The sequence below is a fragment of the Vespa crabro genome, chromosome 1, assembly GCF_910589235.1.
Source record: "Vespa crabro chromosome 1, iyVesCrab1.2, whole genome shotgun sequence".
Classification (NCBI taxonomy): domain Eukaryota; kingdom Metazoa; phylum Arthropoda; class Insecta; order Hymenoptera; family Vespidae; genus Vespa; species Vespa crabro.
The window spans coordinates 868,867-887,770 of NC_060955.1; the positions used below are offsets into that span (position 1 = coordinate 868,867).

The 18,904-nt window shown below is 32.0% G+C and overlaps 3 protein-coding genes across 4 annotated transcripts in view; 1 reads left to right on the plus strand and 2 right to left on the minus strand.

Annotated features, from left to right (window-relative positions):
* Positions 1–601: 601 nt before the first annotated feature.
* LOC124432657 (RNA-binding protein 47-like) lies at positions 602–3,910 on the minus strand. The gene is made up of 5 exons (XM_046981697.1): positions 3,233–3,910; positions 2,604–2,778; positions 2,101–2,405; positions 1,016–1,145; positions 602–806 (listed from the first exon to the last, which is right to left on the minus strand). The coding sequence occupies exons 1-5, from the start codon at positions 3,908–3,910 to the stop codon at positions 685–687; spliced, it is 1,410 nt and encodes a 469-aa protein (XP_046837653.1). The 3' UTR covers positions 602–684.
* A 2,694-nt stretch (positions 3,911–6,604) lies between these two features.
* LOC124422943 (protein MIS12 homolog) lies at positions 6,605–8,315 on the minus strand. 2 transcript variants are annotated; one of them, XM_046960098.1, is made up of 4 exons: positions 7,933–8,315; positions 7,340–7,509; positions 7,134–7,271; positions 6,605–7,057 (listed from the first exon to the last, which is right to left on the minus strand). In XM_046960098.1, exons 1-4 carry the CDS (start codon positions 8,135–8,137, stop codon positions 6,794–6,796), a joined length of 777 nt encoding a protein of 258 aa, XP_046816054.1. In that variant the 5' UTR covers positions 8,138–8,315; the 3' UTR covers positions 6,605–6,793. The 2 variants fall into 2 exon arrangements, with proteins under 2 accessions (XP_046816054.1, XP_046816044.1); XM_046960088.1 differs by having other exon boundaries at positions 8,045–8,307.
* A 2,567-nt stretch (positions 8,316–10,882) lies between these two features.
* The window catches only part of LOC124426370 (lachesin-like), a 67,520-nt gene continuing 59,498 nt past the window's right edge, over positions 10,883–18,904 (plus strand). The window contains exon 1 of the mRNA XM_046968040.1: positions 10,883–11,303. Coding sequence (XP_046823996.1) covers positions 11,255–11,303 — 49 coding nt within the window. The 5' untranslated portion in view covers positions 10,883–11,254. The remainder of the gene's footprint in view (positions 11,304–18,904) is intronic.

An 18,904-nucleotide genomic window follows, 5' to 3' on the forward strand; every position in this document is an offset into this window, starting at 1 on the left:
ATTTCTTATATGATGAACTTCTTACGCTAAGAGTGAATAACATTATATATATATATATATATATCATATAAAACAACGATAGGACATTAGAATTTCAGTATAAATCTAACTTAAGAACATTCTATGTAAATGATTAATGATTCTGTAAATACATTTGTGATTAACATTAATAATAAAACACATTATTTGTCATGGCACATCACCGGAGTAAATAATGATTCACCTATACATTTCTAAAAATTCAATTAGATTCTTCCTAAAGCGATGCCAATCAATCAATTTGCTTTTTTAAATAGATTATTAAAAAAACACCAAAATCTTATAAAAAGTTTTTGTCCTATAGAATTTGACGTTCAATTTGATAAAAATCAAGATATTATCATTATTTTGACGTTTCATCAGAAAGTAAAAAATTGTGATATGATGTAAATGTAAAATTCAAAATTACATGAAGATTCGTGCGAATATATTTGATCAATTTAGAATCTAATGATCGAGTAGCCAATTTAAAAAAAAAAAAAAAAAAGAAAAAAAAAGGAAAAAAAAAAGGATAAATAAATAAATAATAATAAAAAAAAAAAAAAAAAAAAAAAGGAAAAAATCGATCTCATTTGAAAATTACTATTGGCTATCGTTAATTCCTCGTAGATTTCTACGACGCACATTACCGATTGTAATAAGAAATTAAAAACTTCCGTTATTAAAAGCATTATACAATTGTTTTTCCAATGTAAAAAACGGCATTCTTTGTATCCCATCAAATTCCATATTTTGTTTCGTGTAATCTTGCCCTATATCCTGTATGGCTGTATGATTGAAGAAGAAAAAAAAAAGAAAAAAAAAGAAAAAAGAAATACAAAACAATGATAAATAAATAAATAAACGTGTAATTAAAAATTAGCAATTAAAATTATCCAAAAAAAAAAAAAAAAAAGCAAAAAAAAAAAGAAAGAAAAAAAAGAAAGAAGAAAACGACAAAAATAAGATCGTTACATGAGTGATTTGAAAATCTTACCGGAATTGTTCAATGATTTAGACAAGTAATGATACATTTTTAAAGACGTCGTACTAATTGCTTTATGTTTCGTTGACATTATATCTCCGTGATACTCTAGAAGCGTAGTATGTGCTTTGAAAACTGTTATCTGTAAAAAAAAAAAAAAAAAGAATCACTGATATGACGTTGCAATAGTAATTATAAAAAGAAAAAGAAAAAGAAAAAAAAAAAGAAAAAAAAATAATAAAAATAAAAAATAATAATAAGAAAAAAAAATATTGCAAAGGAATACGTGTGCGATACGTAAATGGGAAGACAACGCGTTAGTTTCGAGAGAACGATCTAGAACATCAACTTTATATGTGTATATTCGCTGAAACTTCTCCCTTCTCTCCTCACCTCCGCCCTATCGCACGAAAAGTTTCTCGAATTACTATATACTTGGAAAATGCGACGAAATCCTCCCAAGAAATCGAAAACGTATTTAACCACACCATAATACAATGTTCGCAGTTAAAGAATATAATCATGAGGCAGAGAATATAAATGTTTTTTTTTCTTTTTTTTTTTTTTTTTTCTTTTCTTTTCTTTTCTTTTCACGGCCAGACATAACTCTAAATACATACGTACGTATGTGTAATTTGTAAAAAAAGAAGAGAAGTCGATATTATCGTTGGTGACTTTCTTTTTTTTTTTCTTTCTCTCTTTTCTTTTTTGTTTTTTATCCTACCAGATGTGACCGAGAAAAAACAGAGTGTGACGTGGTGCTTGCTCTGCTGCTCGTTATAAAAGAGAAAAAGAAAAAAAAAAAAAAAAAGAAAGAGTAACAATTATTCGATGTTTTTTACGTTTTTCTTTTTTTTTTTCTTTCTTTTCTTTTTGTTTTCTTTTCACTCTTTTTTTTCTTTTCTTTTTCTTTTTGTAATTTTTATAATTATAATTTGCAAAGTTTCTTCACATACCACAAATATGTAATATAATTAAATTTCGACTTATCAGTCGATCGATTAATCCAATCGTACCTAATAATAATATTCTATATTTATGTTTTCGAGTAAACACTAATTATAATATTGTTATAATTAATTTATTTCTCTGCTCACCTTACAAATGAAGCCTGGTGCGTCAAGAGCTCTCCAACATTCGAAGGAACACATTGCACCTAACTTTTCCTTAACCAAACTTTGTAAGGCGATGACGTGAGCGGTACCCTTATTACTGTTTTCTTCGTATACCTCTGGAAGTGCTTGGAGATAATAATTCTTTGACAATAATGGCTTGAAACGAGCATTTCTACCAGTCGTCGCAGCTTCATTTATACATTTCTGCCTTTCTAAGAGTTTAGACGCACAAATCGGTTTCGCCCAACGAATTTCCCAACCTTCTTGCTCGACGATGCTATTGTGTTCTGTTGCCAAAAATAACATATTGTACGTAGAGGAGAAACGTGAGGACTTTAAAGAGATTTTAAACATCGAGCGAAGAAAATATTTAATAACAAAAAAAAAAAAAATATATATATATATATATATATACACGTGTACATGTACATATATTTATATTATATTACGTATTTAATTGGTATAGAGGGATGTGTGTGACTCACGCGACATTATGTCCATTACTTTCTGTGCTGCCTGTCGTGATTCGTAATGTATAAAGGCAAAATGATTTATTTTTTTCAACTTCAATATAGGTACACTCGTTGACTTTTGAAATATCTCCTTGACCTTTTGCTGCGGCATATTTAACGATAGATTCCTTACGAATAACGCCGTAACCTATATATGCGTGCGTCAATTAATTCATTAAACGACATAATATATTTTTAAATTTGCTCATTTATTCGCGGCATATATTCCGATTAACGAATATAGACCACCAATAATATAACGTCGTACTCAAACCGTACATAAAATGGCGGGATACTAGATCGTCCAATGAGAACATTTTTAATGATCACATTATATTCTAATGACAATGAAAAAAGAAAGAAAGAAAGGAAAAAAAAGAAAAAAGGATTAATGTGTCAAAAGACAAACGACGATCCGAAAAGATTTTTTTTCGACGAAGAACAAATATTCTTACGGGTTACCGATTGCGAGCGTTAAAAATGCCGCGAAATTTAAAATGTATGCGTGTATTTGCGTCCTTTCGTATAAATAAGAAAATATATTAAGAGAAAGAGAGATGGAGATGGAGAGAGAAAAAGGAAGAAAAAAAAAAATAACTCACGGTTTGCATGACATCCTCATCGATCGGATCGCCAGGTTCAGGATCGGCCCAATCAACGGCAATTTCGTGTTCCCAAAGCATAACTCGTCCTGGAATAAGTTTTCTTCGGGCCATAGCGGCTGCCCTATGATCCTTAAACTCGACGAATATAAAACCACGATTCAATGATTTGTCCTGAGCGTTCGGATACAAATAAATATCTATTATCCCGTCGAGAAGTTTCGTCAGTTCTTCCATAAATTCCGCTTTTGTTTTGTTCTTCGGTACACCGCCAAAGAATAGACGACAATTGTCGATCGACTTGACAACGCCTATACGATGCCCCGGTCTTATTTCATAACCGTCTAACTCCATGCAAGCTCTCTTAGCTGTTTTGGAGTTTTCGTAAAGGGCAAATGCATAACCACGTGTGGATCCAGAAAAATCAAGCATCAATCTGAGTTCCATTAATCTACCGGCCTTACCAAGTACTGGCATCAATTCGTCCTCGTAACAATCGCGTGGAAGACGACCGACAAATACCTCGGCACCTTTTGCACGTTCCCTTCCGTCCCGATAGATTTCTGGCGCGGACAAACGTCTTTGACCATTTTCCTGTACCAATTCGTAATCGGTCGTTTTCAACATTTCCAACAGCTTAGCGGTCAAACGACATTCGCAATCAATAATATCCTCCATCCTTTTTGTTAACTTGACCAATGATATTTATTTATTTATTTTTTTTTTTTTTCGTTTCGTTTCGTTTAAAAATAATTTCTATGCAATAACGAAGGGAAAAAAGAAAACAAAAATATATATATATGTAGATGTACATATACATATACATATATATATATATATATGTATATATAAAAATATATTTTACAAAATATACATACGTATATACACACATATATATATATATATATATATATATATATGTATATAATTTAATAAGAAGCGACCGAGAAGAACTCGCAAAACCGAACGTTACTCGATTACTGGTCACTTCTTCGACGTTTTCTTCTCCCCCCTCCCAATTCCCCCCTGTCGCGTTCATCCCTCCTCAGCCCTCACTCCTCTTAATCAGCCATGTCCCTCTCCCACCCTATTTTCTTCCAATAAACCTATATCTATGGAACTAAGCGACGAAGTCCAATGATTCCGCGAAAAACTTGCTGTCCTTTTCTATCCACTAATGACCAATCAAAACAAAGGTAAGATGTTCGTACGTTTCGTTCGTTCGTTCGTTCGTTCGTTCGTTCGTCGTTCGTCGTGCATGTTCGACCGTATAAAGATGAAGAGAGAAAGGAATATGAAAATAAGAAAGAGGAAGTAAGAAAGATCACACCTGTACGATAGAAATATGTTTATATGGAAATATATATTATATAATATGTACTGCATGCATACATATATATATATATATATATATATATATATATATATATATGTATATATATGTGTGAAAAAAGGAAAGAGAGAAATCTGTAACGGTTCGCGTCGACCGTTTTTCTTACGAGTATCCAATACGTAAGTAAGTTCGGCTATTTTCGGACGATAATCGAAGTTTTCGTCAGTGTTCACTTGCCTCGTAACAAGACGGATCTAATCTCATTCTCATTATTTATTTAATTCGTATTATATTTAATATATTTCAAATTATTACGTTGAAATAATTACGATTGAGATGGTAAGTACATTTTCTCTGTTTGTTTTTTTTTTTTTTCCATTTGATATATCTATTCGAATAATTGTCGTAGAAAATTATTAGAAAATTTTGTAAATATATGTATATATGTGTGTATATATATGTATATATATATGCATTCAATAAGTAGCGATTACTCGTTTTGTAACGTTGAACGTGATTGGTTCTTATACGATGGTCGTTATATTTTAACGTCGTTTTTTCTCTCGATCATTTTTTCTTCTCTTTCTTTTTAATCGATATTTTCATTCGATCATCATTAATAGATATAATTAAAGTCCATAATTATTATATTTTATTCGTATTTATTACGTAAAGAAGCTTTAATAAACAGGTACTATTTTTTTATTTCGTTTCGATTAATCACCAAATTTTATTGTTATATTCATATTAAAACGAATGAGATTTTTCGTATAATTATAGTTACATTAATTCACTTTGAATGTATTACGTTTTGTATTCTTACATATACGTGTGCTCGCACAATGGGATAGAATTTTTTTTTCTAATATTTTTCTGACTAAATATTAAGAAAAAGAAAAAAAAAAAAAGAATAAGAGAAAAGAAAAAAAATACTGTCACGTCTGTAAAATCATCATAATTTTTTCTAATTAGATATTAAAAAGAAACAAAATTGGACATGTAAAATTGTCATTGTTTTTCCAACTAAATATTAAAATTGCAATAATTTTTCTAATGTGATTAACAATTCATCGGACAAATTGGTGTGCAGGTAAGATACGGTCCCAGAGAGGTCCAGCCACAAGGTATCATCGTTGGAACATTGGTTTGTGGTGACGGGTGAAATAGCGTGTAAGGCGTGGGACAATTCACTTTAGGACAAGCGGGCTCGACGATGATACCAGGAAATTTGGTGTCTATTGGAATGTACCATTGGATGGGTGTACATCCTCTTGATCTTTTCTGACAAACAGCCATCTTCGAGAATACAATGGTATGTATCTATATATTTATATAGTTTTAATATTGAACGAGTTTATTTCATTCAATATTTATTTAAAATTAACTCTATAACTGTCTATATCAATTTATGATTTTATTCACCTTCGCATTGCGCGTGATTAATTCTTGATTTCTTAAAAAATGTTTAGTTAATTCAGAGTCTGGTCAATTTTAATCTAAGAAAATGTACTTTTATTTTTTTATTTAAATATTTTTAAAATATCATTTCTTTTTAAAAGCTTTCCACTTGGATAAAGCTCATTTATTCACGGTGGATTAAACGCTTATTATTCTTGAAAAGATTTCTATGTGAAAACTCCATTTTATATTACGTTCGTAATGGCGGATAGACTGAAGTTGTATACACACGTACAGAGGGATACGATCTTTTCAATATTCTTAACAACAGATCTTTTAAGAGTACTTTTACGAGTATTAATTTTTAAATTTCACGAGAATTCAACGTGAAGATTGTTTTTTTTTTTGAAAAATAAATGTTAGGATTTTTAAACTTTCGAAGGGACAGATGGCAGCACTTGTTTGCTGGATAACGAAAGAAGTCGGTTAAAAAGTATGGTTATGTCGGTAAAAGAGAAATCGGAAATATTCGTTGTCGATGCGTTTCCATGAAAGGTTAAATTTTTGAGTATCTGCTTTAAATTAGAGCTTAGATATTTCTTGAAACATTCTTATTTGTTTTGGTTATATAAAACAAAATATAGGATAATATGAACTTTTTATTGCAAAGGTAAAAATATGTATATATAAAATCCGTTAATTTATGAGATCTAACAAAGAGTTACAAATGAAATCTTCTTATGTACTATATATAAACATTTCATATACACATTTTGTACATTGAGAAAATAATGTGGAAATGTTTTAAGAATCTATGATTAGAACAACCGTCAAAGGCTATCAAAATCATAGTTTTTACCTTTGAAATCTTCAAACGGATTATATTTTACTTTTTCTGTTTTAGGTACCAAACTGAGTAACTTTTTATAAAGTTCTTCATAATGTTTAAGTACTTTAAGCATGTCACCGTTGACATTCTGATCCACAGAACTATTTTCAATTATATCACACATTTCATTACTTTTATTTATATTGTTTTGTAGTTGATCTATTGTAGCTAGTTCTTCTTTCAACGCTGCATTCAACATAGTGGCCTAGAGAAATATAGTTCAATTGAAAATTGTGCATGGTGATGTAAAGTTTTTCAATTGCATATTATTTTTTGCATACCCTCTTAGCTCTTTGTTGTAGATTTTTCATAGATTTTTCTAGTCGTTCATATTCTTCCTCTGTATATTGAATACTCTGGCATTTGTCTTCTTCTAATAAAACATTTTTTGGTATGGAAATGTATTTCTTTACGGTATTCTAAAAGAAATCAAAGATATAATTATCTGTAAGAGCACGAGCAAAGGTTTGAACAATGTTACAGTTACCTCTATAATTTTTAAATGCGGCATTGCACGTGCACAATAAATTTGTATCAGTTGTTTTTCATTTTCCTTCAGTTCTTTCAATTCTTCCTCATCATAATTGTATTTTGTTTGTAAAGATTTACATAACTTTTTACACGTTGACTCGATAGTTTCATGAGCTATACTTTCCACTAGAAAGAAAGATTGAATATTAGAAGCTAGGCATCGATAGTAATATGTATTTAGCAAAAAGCCAAGAGGGTATAAATAATAAATTTGCAATTGAAGAAAAGGAAGACAAAAAAAAAAAAAAAAAAAAAAAAGATCTACATTGGATCATGCTGGATGTGATATAACACAAGTATAATCAGGCATATTTATTAGGGAAATAACGAAATAAGATTTTATTTGAAAAACAAAGCTTCGGTTTGAAAACGAAAAAGAAAGGTTAGTCTTTGTGATAGAGAGAGGAAAAAAAAAATAAATAAAATAAAAAAACTTGGTCGATGGTAATGTACGGTGAAAGCATTTCAAGCGATGGACGAGTGTGACTCTAGTCATGATCAAAACCACATGAAACCAGAGTTCACCCGCCCAACGACTGAAATTCATACCCCAAATGGTTGAAAAATCTCGTATACAATTTGTAAGCCGTTTAAACGCGGAATCAAAGGAACGTTGGCGGCGACAGCGGTGGTGGTGGTGGCGGCGTCGTCGTCTTCTTACGTGTCGCGTATACGGCTCTCGAGTGAAAGCCCAACAGCTGCATTTCGTATTCTTCCTCTTTGCGTTTTTCAAAGTCCGTAGACGCCATGTCATTGTGTAGTTCGAAATACACGTTACGAGTATAAATGATTATTTTTACGAGCACTTGTTGTCCCTCATGACTTTTTTTTCCTTTCTTCAGAACAACCTCCCGAGTTCTTGAGATCAGAACACCTTGACGTCCGTTGACAAACGAAGATGGCGTCCTTTCTGCTTGCGTACAAAAGCGTCCTTTGTTCGTCGTCGTTCGTCGACGCATCCGGTTTCATCCAACGCCCGTGGTGGGGTTTAGGACCGCTACGAGATGGCGACCAATCGTTTCTGAGCAAAAGCAACCTATGGAACGTGTCGATATATATAACGTAAGATAGGTATAACGAAGTTGACAGGAACAAATCTAATTCATATATATATATATATATATATAGATATATTCATTTGATTCGTTAGATTCTTAGAAATCGGACAAATTAGATGATCGATTTTTCAAGGAACTTTAAACGATTATACAAAAATCATCGATCAATGGATACATCGTGAGCTTTGTTTAGCAAACAGTTAAGCAGTTCTCTCGCTAGATGTCGACAGTTGAAGTTTGTTTATGACACATATTTCTTAGTAGGAAACGCGTTGTCTCGGTCGATAGGTCGAGGTAATGTTATTAAACTAAACAAATACTTCGTATGGTACAGTTAAGCGTGAGATAATTAAACATTTATAATGCGTATATTCGTATCTTTCCACGAGCGATTCATAAAATTACGATATACATTTAAATGAAGGCCTCGTTTGTATTTAGTAGATACAAGAAGTAGAATACTAAGCATTCACCTGGCGGATATACGAAATTCAAATATTTCTATACTTTGGCTTATCATCTCCAAACACAAACGTTTCCTGACTTGGAACTTTGTTCGACGAACGGATGAGGGCATTCTTGTGCTCTCGACGTTCGTAAGCGGATTTCTTTGGCACTCTATTAAAAAAAACTATATAAACACGATCGCATAAGCGATAATTCTTTTTGATTTAAAAATTCGTAATAAAACGTATCGCTTGTATTAATAATTATGAAAATACATAGTTTCTGAGAATCATCGTTTATGACGCATTCGTAATAGCGCGAATATTTTATATTTAAATATGAATATTTTCTTTTAGTCATCGAGATTACGTGGGATTATTATTTGTAAAGACGATTACATAGAAAAACCAATATGTAGAAATGCTTGAGGAAAAAGTAGTAGATCGTTCTTGCAATTAATGGTTTAATTCGAATTTCGCAATAATTTTAATTCCCCCCCCCCCAAAAAAAAAAGAAGACCACATTTAAATTTTCTTCAAGCAAATCAGATGCATGGTTACGAATGACATCAGCCTTTTTTTTTGAAGCTCGATTAGTCATATTCGTTAGTCAAACTATACCATTGAATATCGATGACGAGGGTATACATTTCTGACAGCGGAAGTACGACGATTCGTATTTCATATCATATTTATTAATAACAAGGTAATAACTTCGCTTAATATACGTATGTACGTACGTATGTTCGTTACAAGTTATAATAATTTGGAGGATCGTAAAGGGTGGGTCAAAAGTTCCTAAACGATCTTTCAAATCGATTAATTTTCTCTCGAGATTATCTAGGCTAATTTTTCTTTTTCTTTTTTCGTTTTTTTTTTTTTATTTTTTTTTTTTTCTTCTAGATTGTTCTAAGAGTCACGAGAAAGAGTAATTTTGATTTTTGATATCACATCTAGAAACTTTTGACTACCTAGGAACTTTCAATCCCTCCCTCTCTCCCCATCTAGGGACCTTTGGCACGGTCTGTACTTAAAAACAAAAAAATGTTCTCGTCTTGGCACGAGATCACAAACGAGCCGATAATTCTTCTCCTTCTTCTTCTCTTCTTCTTCTTCTTCTTCTTTCTCTTACTTCATTGAAACTCTAACGGAGAAACAGTTAAATTTAACGAAGTAAATTTACACCAAAGGAAATATCATTTTCACCTTTATTCATTTAGCACGTTCGAACGGTTAGAAATGTTGACGAATTGAATGAATGAAAGAAATGAAGAAGAGCTTTTGCTTAAGTTAGCATCCAACGAACGTGTGTATGCAAGTCACGTGCATTCGTTCGTAGATATAACTCCACATTCATAACGCGAAGTTAGTGTTAGGCAGGTAGCATCGTCTAATCGTGTTATATTAGGTCGATCATGCGATAAAAAAAATTGTTTCATAGAGTCATAGCCTTAAGAAGAGTTAACTCGTATTTTCGTTTTACAAAAAAAAAAAAAAAAAAAAAAAAAAGAGCAAATCATTATCTATTCAAAATTATATATTATTAATTACTAATAATATATTATATCTTAATTTTATTTTAAATTTATTCTACAGACTATTATTATTATTTACATTTATAAAGGATATTTGAAAAAAAAAAAAAAATTTTCTCTCGAAAGAATATTATAATATAATATAACGTTTTATTATTCACACCAACGATATATCTTGGTTAATTAAATTTTATTTTAAATTTATTCGATTATTGCTTGTTTATTCATATTTATAATAACACGCACACACTCATATATTCGTATAAGAAAAGGATAATAAAAAAAATAATAATAATAAACGTTATAGAAATATAGATATATAGGTCCGTAAAAGGCGGATAAAGGAAAATTCGATTTTCGCGGTTATACGCATGGCGGCGCGCTTGATCGGCGTGACCGACGCGCAATCGCAGTGCGCAGGTCCCCGTAAAAAGCCGGGGGCGCGATTCCGCCGTCGTTCTTCGGATACCACGCGCGCCCGTTCTCTCAGTTTCTATTTAGTATCCACCTCGAATCGGTGGATAAGTTCGATTCCCCCTGTTTCAGTGTAATAACCTTCGCGACGCGATTTTAAGATATAGATACTCTTCCACGTTCGCGAAAAGTTAACGATTAACGATTTAAGATCGTATAACGAGACGAACGTAGGCCTGAGTTTTGTGAAACGTTCTTTTCTCTTTTTTTTTTAAATTTTATTTTTCATCTTTTTTCCCTCAAGTGCCACTGTGTCGGTTCTCTTTGATATATATATATATTTTTTTTTTTGACATTTTAATTAATTCGTCATCGATCACAGTGATCCTTCATCTCGAGGAAAATTAAGATTAAAAGGATGCACGTCAAAGCGATCGCGTTGGTTACTTTACTCCTCATCGTTCAAGGTCAGTTCATATAGATATTATTATATAGAAAAAGAAAAAAAAAGACAAAAAAGAAGGACAACAATATATTTGATTTTATAATGTCGAATGATTACACAATTTCAGAGATAGGAAATACTTGATTTATAATCGTAACTTTCCGACGAGGTCAATTCTAAGGGGATACTGAGGGAGGAAATGGGTTAATAAATTCACAATACAAATTTTTTCCGTTCTTTAGTATTGTTTCTTTTCTTTACGATTTATTCGTACATATACACGTATACGTAACGTTATAACTCATCAAGTCCACCACATATTCATGTAGTTCGAAGTTTGTTTGAAATGCATAGTGCATGATAATCAACATGATGGTGTTAGCTCATCGTTCGTTCGAGTGCCGTATATCGTTTTCTCGATCGTTTAACATCGCGGAAGGAACAATTACTTATAAGGGAAGAATAAAAAAATGAAGCTTAATTGCTTTTCCGCATGCGCTTACATGCACTTTTTATTATCGTCATCATCATCATCAATGTGCACACCTACGCAGAAGAGAGTAGGTGGGACACGCACGTTGAATTTCTCTATGATCAAAGTAACCATGACCATCGTAAAATCTCTAGTCTTTTTTTTTCTCTCTCTCTCTCTCTCTCTCTCTCTCTCTCTCTCTCTCTTAATTTGACCAATTCTTATGGATCTTTTATTTTAACGAGCGAAGACCACACACCAAAGACGAGGAGAGACTTTACGATTTCTTGTATTTTTCTTTCTTCTTTTTCTTTTTTCTCTCCTTCCTTCTTCTTCTTCTTCTTTTTCCTTTTCCCTTGTCCCGCTCTCTTTCCGAAGGTTGGAAGAGACGAGGAAAGAGAATGAAAAAAGGAAAAAAAAAAGTATGAGCAAAAGGAACGAAAAAGTGAGAGCGATTCATCGTCAGTGCCATTCATGTTTAAGGGAATTGCGATGAGTAAGAGAGAGAGAGAGAGAGAGAGAGAGAGAGTGAGAGAGAGGAAAGAGAGGTTCGCGCGATTGACAAAAGATAGAAAGGTATGAGAGAGAGAAAAAGAGAGAGAAAGAGAGAAAGAAAGAGAGAGAAATACTGGCCGATAGCCGGCTCGCTGAATGGACCGAAAAATAAGATAAAGGAAAATAATGGAGTTGGTACGTGAGAGGTAGAAGGAGGCCAGGTGAGGAGAGAATGCCTTGTCCCATCTCTCTCTCTTTCTCTCTCCCTCTCTCTCTCTCTCTCTCTCTCTCTCTCTCTCTCGCTCTTTCTAGATCGGTCTCAGGTAGAAGAAGAGAAGGATGCTGCAATGTACCGCGTTTCGGGAGTCCGCAGATGCTTTGATGGGATGAGGTGAAGGTGAAGCCGATGGCCGATGACTGGCCAGCCTGCTTGCTGCTGCCCCGCTAGCCAGCAACATCCAAGCTGGGATATCCTTGCTAAACTCTACTCTTCCCTCCTCTTTACTCCTTCTTTCCTCTTCTTTTCTCTCCTCTTCACTCTTCTTCTCATCTCTTCTCATCTCTTCTCTTCTTTTCTCGTCTCTTTTCTTTCTCGTTTCGTTCGGTGAAAAGAGAAAGAGAGATTGGGAGAAATATATATCGTGGTCTCCCAACGTAAAGCCAAGAGGAACGTTATATATTTCTTTCTTTCTTTTTTTTTTTTTTTTTCCTTTTCTTTTCTTCTTTTTTCCTTTCTTTCTTTCTTTTTTTCCTTAATAATAGGAGCGGCTCTTTCTTATAATGTCGGGCCACCGAACGAGGGCCAACTCGTTTCCTACGTGACGATCATCCTAAGTAGTCCACATCTTCTAAACGTAACCGCTCAAAGCCTAGATTAGAAGCGAACAAATCTTACGAAGCCCTTTTTCACCAGTAGATAAGTTCTTATAAATGCGTTAAAAGATAGAAAATTTGTGATGGCGGCGGCAGTGGCGGCAGTGCTGGTGGTGGTGGTGGTGGTGATGGTGATAGGAGGAAATAATTTTAATCTGTGTTTTCTTTTCTTTTTTTTTCTTTATATAATTGGATCATTTGGGGTCTTTCTTTTTTTTTTTTCGTCTTTCTTTCTTTTTTCTTCTTCTTTCTTTTTTGCTTCTTCGATAAAATTCGTCATATTCTTTCTGATGAATTTCAATTATGAATTTTTATGATTCATGAAACGGTGATCCTTTCTCTTCTTTTTCTTTTTTTTTTGTTTCTTTTTTTCCTTTTCTTTTTTACTTTTTCTTATTTTTTTTTTGTTTTCTTTTTCTTTCTCTCTTTTTTTTTTTTTTTTTTTTATAATCGAATCGCATACATTTATTTTGTCGATATAATTTTTGACTCGCGAGCTTCGTTATATATCCTCATGAATTTCAATATCGTGAATCTTATGATTCATGAAAAAGTGATCCCTCTTTATAATTGAGTTACGTATAGGTTTTTGTTGCTTGATAAAACTTTTGTTCTCATGAATATGATTTGTATTTGATTCATCAATAAGAATTTTAGTTGGGCATTTATCAAATAAAGAAATTGTCTTGGTTGTAATAAGATTCTCGTAATTAAAACATGATAAAATATCATCGTATATAAAATTCTTCAGTTCAATGCACAAAATATATATATATATATATATAGATAAGCTCTGATAAAAGTAAGAGCAATACCACGGAAACATTTTTATCGGGGAATCAGTCGTCCATACGTACCTATACGCGTGATAGTTTTCAATTTAATCATGCTCGATTTGACTTAGTGATTCGAAATTATGATATCGTATGGTGAGATTCTTCGTGATTTTGATAGGACTATTCAATGTAACTGTATTAGTGCCGTTATCGTGACAAAAATATATACTAAATCTCTTTTGATCGATCACGTCGTTCACGTTAACGTGAAGAACTTGAAGATTTCCACATTTGTTCTAACATATTTTTATTTTATTTGAATTACAAAAAGTAAAAAAAAAAAAAAAAAAAGAAATTATATATGTACATATTTTTTGCGTTTAAATAAGAAAGAAAAGGAAAGAAAAAAAAGAAGGAAACAATAAATCAAATATGCCAACACAACTTTTATTTTTATTTTATTTATTGTACATAAGAATCAGATGCAGATTCATGCTGCATCTTTAGAACGAATCATATATAATATGTTTGTTTTAAGATATACAATGGGATAGGTTTCTTTGATTTCTGATTTTTTCTCAATTGGCAAAGGAAAAGAAAGCAAAAAGAAAAGAAAAGGAAAAGAAAAAGTGAGAAGACATAATCACGCGTGTGATACCTCGTATATATGTGCTCGTACTAGTGTTAGAGTTGCTTTTAACATCCATCGTCATGTTGCGTAATACGATAGGCATTACAAGGACCCCCGTCTTTTCCCTTGAAACGTTTGTTTTTCGCTTCGGCTTTTGCGTCGAACAAACCCGTTGAAAATTCGTATGCAAATGAACGTTTTAAAACTACTCGCGCTTTCGATATAAGCCGAAGGTGAATTATTTATTGACCAAGAGGGAAACTATATTTCAATGGAAAAATGTTTATCATATAATTTTGACATTATAGGCTACAAAGAGCCATATCTTTTTTTTTTTTTCTTTTTCATTAGAAAATTAAATTAGTCTCTTTTTCTCTCTCTCTCTCTCTCTCTCTCTCTGTTTTTCTTAAAAATTAAAATAAAATTCAATTAAGTAGAATAAAGAATATAATATTCTATTGAGGAAAGGTATTACATATATAAAATAAATGTATATCATTACTTATTGCGACTTTTACATATCGAGTAAAAAATTGCAATTATTTTTGCACCGATCTAATATAACAAGAAAACTTAACGCACAATAAAAATATATAATATTATTATACTATATATATATATATAAATACAAATATATACATTAAGAAAGGTAAAAGTACAAAGTACAAATGAAATAGTATTATAATAAAAGTACGTGGATAACAGAGTACAATTATATTAATATTAATATTATTATTATTATGCGAGCAAAAGTGAAAGAAAGAAATGGAATATCAAAGATAATAATAACGGAAATCAGTTGATTACTTTAAGCATGGCTAATAAAAAATCTACTGGAATGACACATACATACATACATATATACATATATATACTAACATACATACATACATACATACATACATATTCATAGGTGCGAAGGACGTGCACGTGAAAAAGGGGGTCAAGTTTTTCTCGATAACTAACATTTCGTAGGGGGTCCCGCGATTCATCGTTCAGTTCTTTTCAATTTTTAGGTCGGATACATACATGCATACATACATAAATACATACATACATACATACATACATACATGCATGCATGCATGCATGCACGTATGCATACATGTATACAAATCTACCTATCTATTTGTATATATGTATATATACAGAGAAGGATAGACAGATAGATTTTATCAAGTGGGATAAAATTATCACAGACTTGGACATATATAAAACGTGATACGTAACTTTTACGAATATTTTATCTATGGTTGCGTCACGTTTGTATCCTCGTTTTAACCCATTAATTAAGTAATTGAGCTTTATTAGCAGAAGAGTGGGGAGAAAATGTCGGCATATGGGAGGTCAACCCGCATGAGAAAAACTTTCGGAAAGAAGATTCATTCTCTTTCTATCTATCTATTTATCTATCCATCTATCTGTCTCTTTCTTTTCTAAGAATTTTCTAAGATTGTCTCTCGAACGACGATTTGGTGTGTATGTTACGTGTAATATATATATATATATATGTATATATATATATGTACCTGCATCGCATGGTCAGTCATGATGTTAAAAACGACGTTAGAAACGACGTTAGAAATGCGACACCACTCGTCTCGTCGAGCTTAAACCCGTAGTACACCGTTAACCGATTTCGAAGCTCTCGAGTTCTGGATATTTTGGACATGGATATATATTTCATGTGTGCACACGCGTTTGCCACTTTGGTGTCCATCCGTGCATCATTCTTCAAATTTTCTCTCACTCTCTCTCTCTCTTTCTCTCTTTCTTTTTTTTTCTTTTTTCGTTTTTTTTTTCCCCTTGAATTTCGAGGATCTTCTCGTTTTTTTTTTTTTTTATAAATTTAATTCTCTTTTATTTTTTATCATTTCTTTTATAAATCTTCTTAAAATAACAAAAAAAAAAAAGAAAGAAAAAAAAGAAAAAAACTAAGAAAAAGAAAAGAGAAGGGAAAACAAAATTAGACGATTATTCTTCGATCTCTTGATTCTACGATCTCTCTATTTTTTTTTCTTTTTTTTCCTCTCTCTCTTTCTCTCTCTCTCTCTCTCTCTCTGCTACATTGAATGGAGTATGTACAAGATAAAAGCATTGCCAGAGCATGTTACGTATTTACATAAGAATCTTATCTCCCCTCTGGTAGTAAAACGCGAGAGCTCTAAAGTGTGCCGAAGTTCAAAAGTAAAATTAGCGAACGATTAATCTCTAATTACGTGTACCACTCTCTCTCTCTCTCTCTCTCTCTCTCTTTTTCGTGACTAAATAAAATGTTTTAAAAAAGAGAGAATCAAAGAGGAGGAAAGAGTGAGAGAGTGTGTCTGCCTGTGTATGTGTGTGTGTGAGAGAGAGAGAGAGAGAGAGAGAAATCACAATTATTGCTCGTTGTCCTCTTTTTCATTTTCAAATTATCTTCTCTCTTGTATTACTCGAAACCGACGCGTCCGCCGCCTTTGACTTTTGCCATGGAACGTTGAATGATAAAGATTCTTACGAAATCCATGTCGTATCGACCGACTTCTACTCACTCACTTTTTCTTTCTTTCTTTCTTTCTTTTTATTTATGTAAACTCATATAAACTTCCGTATGGTTCTATCTTTAAGAAAAATAAAAAGAAGTTAAAGAAAAGAAGAAAAAAAGAAAAAAAGAATGAAAAAAGAAGGAAAGATCAATAAAAAAAAGTAAAATAAATAAAAGGAGAGAAAGTAACAAAAAAAAAAAAGGAAAAAAAAAAACCGAAACATCACGTCTTGAAATCGACACGTAATTCGTACACGAACATTATCTCTCTTTCTTTCTCTCTTGTTTGTTTGTTTGTTTTTCTTTTTTTCTTTCTTTTTTTTTCCCTTCTCTTTAGAACATATCTTTTAGCGGTTAGGATGAGATCATCGCGAAAGCTTTTTTGCGATAACCACCACCGGCAACGAATCGTTCGATCTCGTCGCACGACTCGTCTAAGGGAAAGGTCGTAGGAAAGACAAAGAAGACTTTGCGATGGCATGTGCGTTGTTAAGAGTCGTCGTAGACGACGACGACGACGACGACGACGACGACGACAAAGTCTTGCACGTTTATTCCGAGCAGAACCGCAACACGGAATAAGAAAAAGAAGAGGAAGAAGAAGAGAAAGAAAAAGAGAAAGAAAAAGAAGAAGAGGACAGCAGCCCGAGACACGATTCTGCTTGCGGCGTTCCCAATTCGTATTTAGGCCGAGCGTATGTGTCCGCGGCTGTCGTAACTCTTACGTTTTCAACCGAGAAAGACGTTCATAGCTCATCGTTGATTCTTTCTCTTTATTTATTCTTTTTATTTTCTTTTTTTTTTCAATTTTTCTTTCTTCCTTTCTTCCTATTTTTTTTTTTTTTAATACTCCTCTTTGTCTCTTCTCTCACTATCTCGTTTTTCATTTTTATTAGACTTACATATCTCGTCGATTTGCACAGCTGCGATCGTTTCTCCATCTTAATTTCCAACTATCACTTTTGTATTTCTCACTGGTGACATACTTCTTTTAATTTTTTTTTTCTTGTTTTTTTCTTTCTTTTTTTTCTTTTTTTTTTCCTTTTTTTCTTTATGTCTCCATGTTCCGGATAAACTTTGGACGCTTACATTTGAAAAAGATATTCTAAAAGATATCTAAATAATAATTCGCGATTATTTTTTCTTTCTTTTTTATTTTTATAAATACCATTTGTAAATATAATCAAAGTCTTGTATATTATATATATCTATTTGATATATACGATTTGGATTCTTATCTAATGATTAATTGGAACTATTTTGTAAATAATTAATTATAATCTAATTATAATAGTTATATATATATATATATATATGATTGCTTAAAGAAAAAGAAAAAAGAATAAGAAAAAAAGAAACGAAGAATATATTAAAATCATTATGCAAGAATTTTATTATGTATCCGTAATAATCATGAACGAATTACTATAATCGCTGATCGATTTTATAAATATGATTTATATAATAAATATCAATTAAGTATGTAATTGTAAGATATAAATGGTATTTATATTTAAACGTTTAGATAATACTTAATAATAATAATAATAATAATAATAATAATAATAATAATAAATAAATAAATAAATAAATAATAATACTCGAAACAAATAGATATTTACGTACATATGCGTTGATAGTTTTTTTTATCGTATGTTTCAATCGTGAAAGCATTTTATTATCGATCGTTGATACAACATTTGTATTAGAAAAATACATAGGGCGGTGTAATTTAAGAATCATTAACCGTCCCGTCCAGCTGTCGTCCCGGAATTTTAATAGACACCGGACTCGCTGAAAAGGCTCCAACCCAACCGAGGATTTACGAGCATCGGTTTATTTGCAAGAAGTC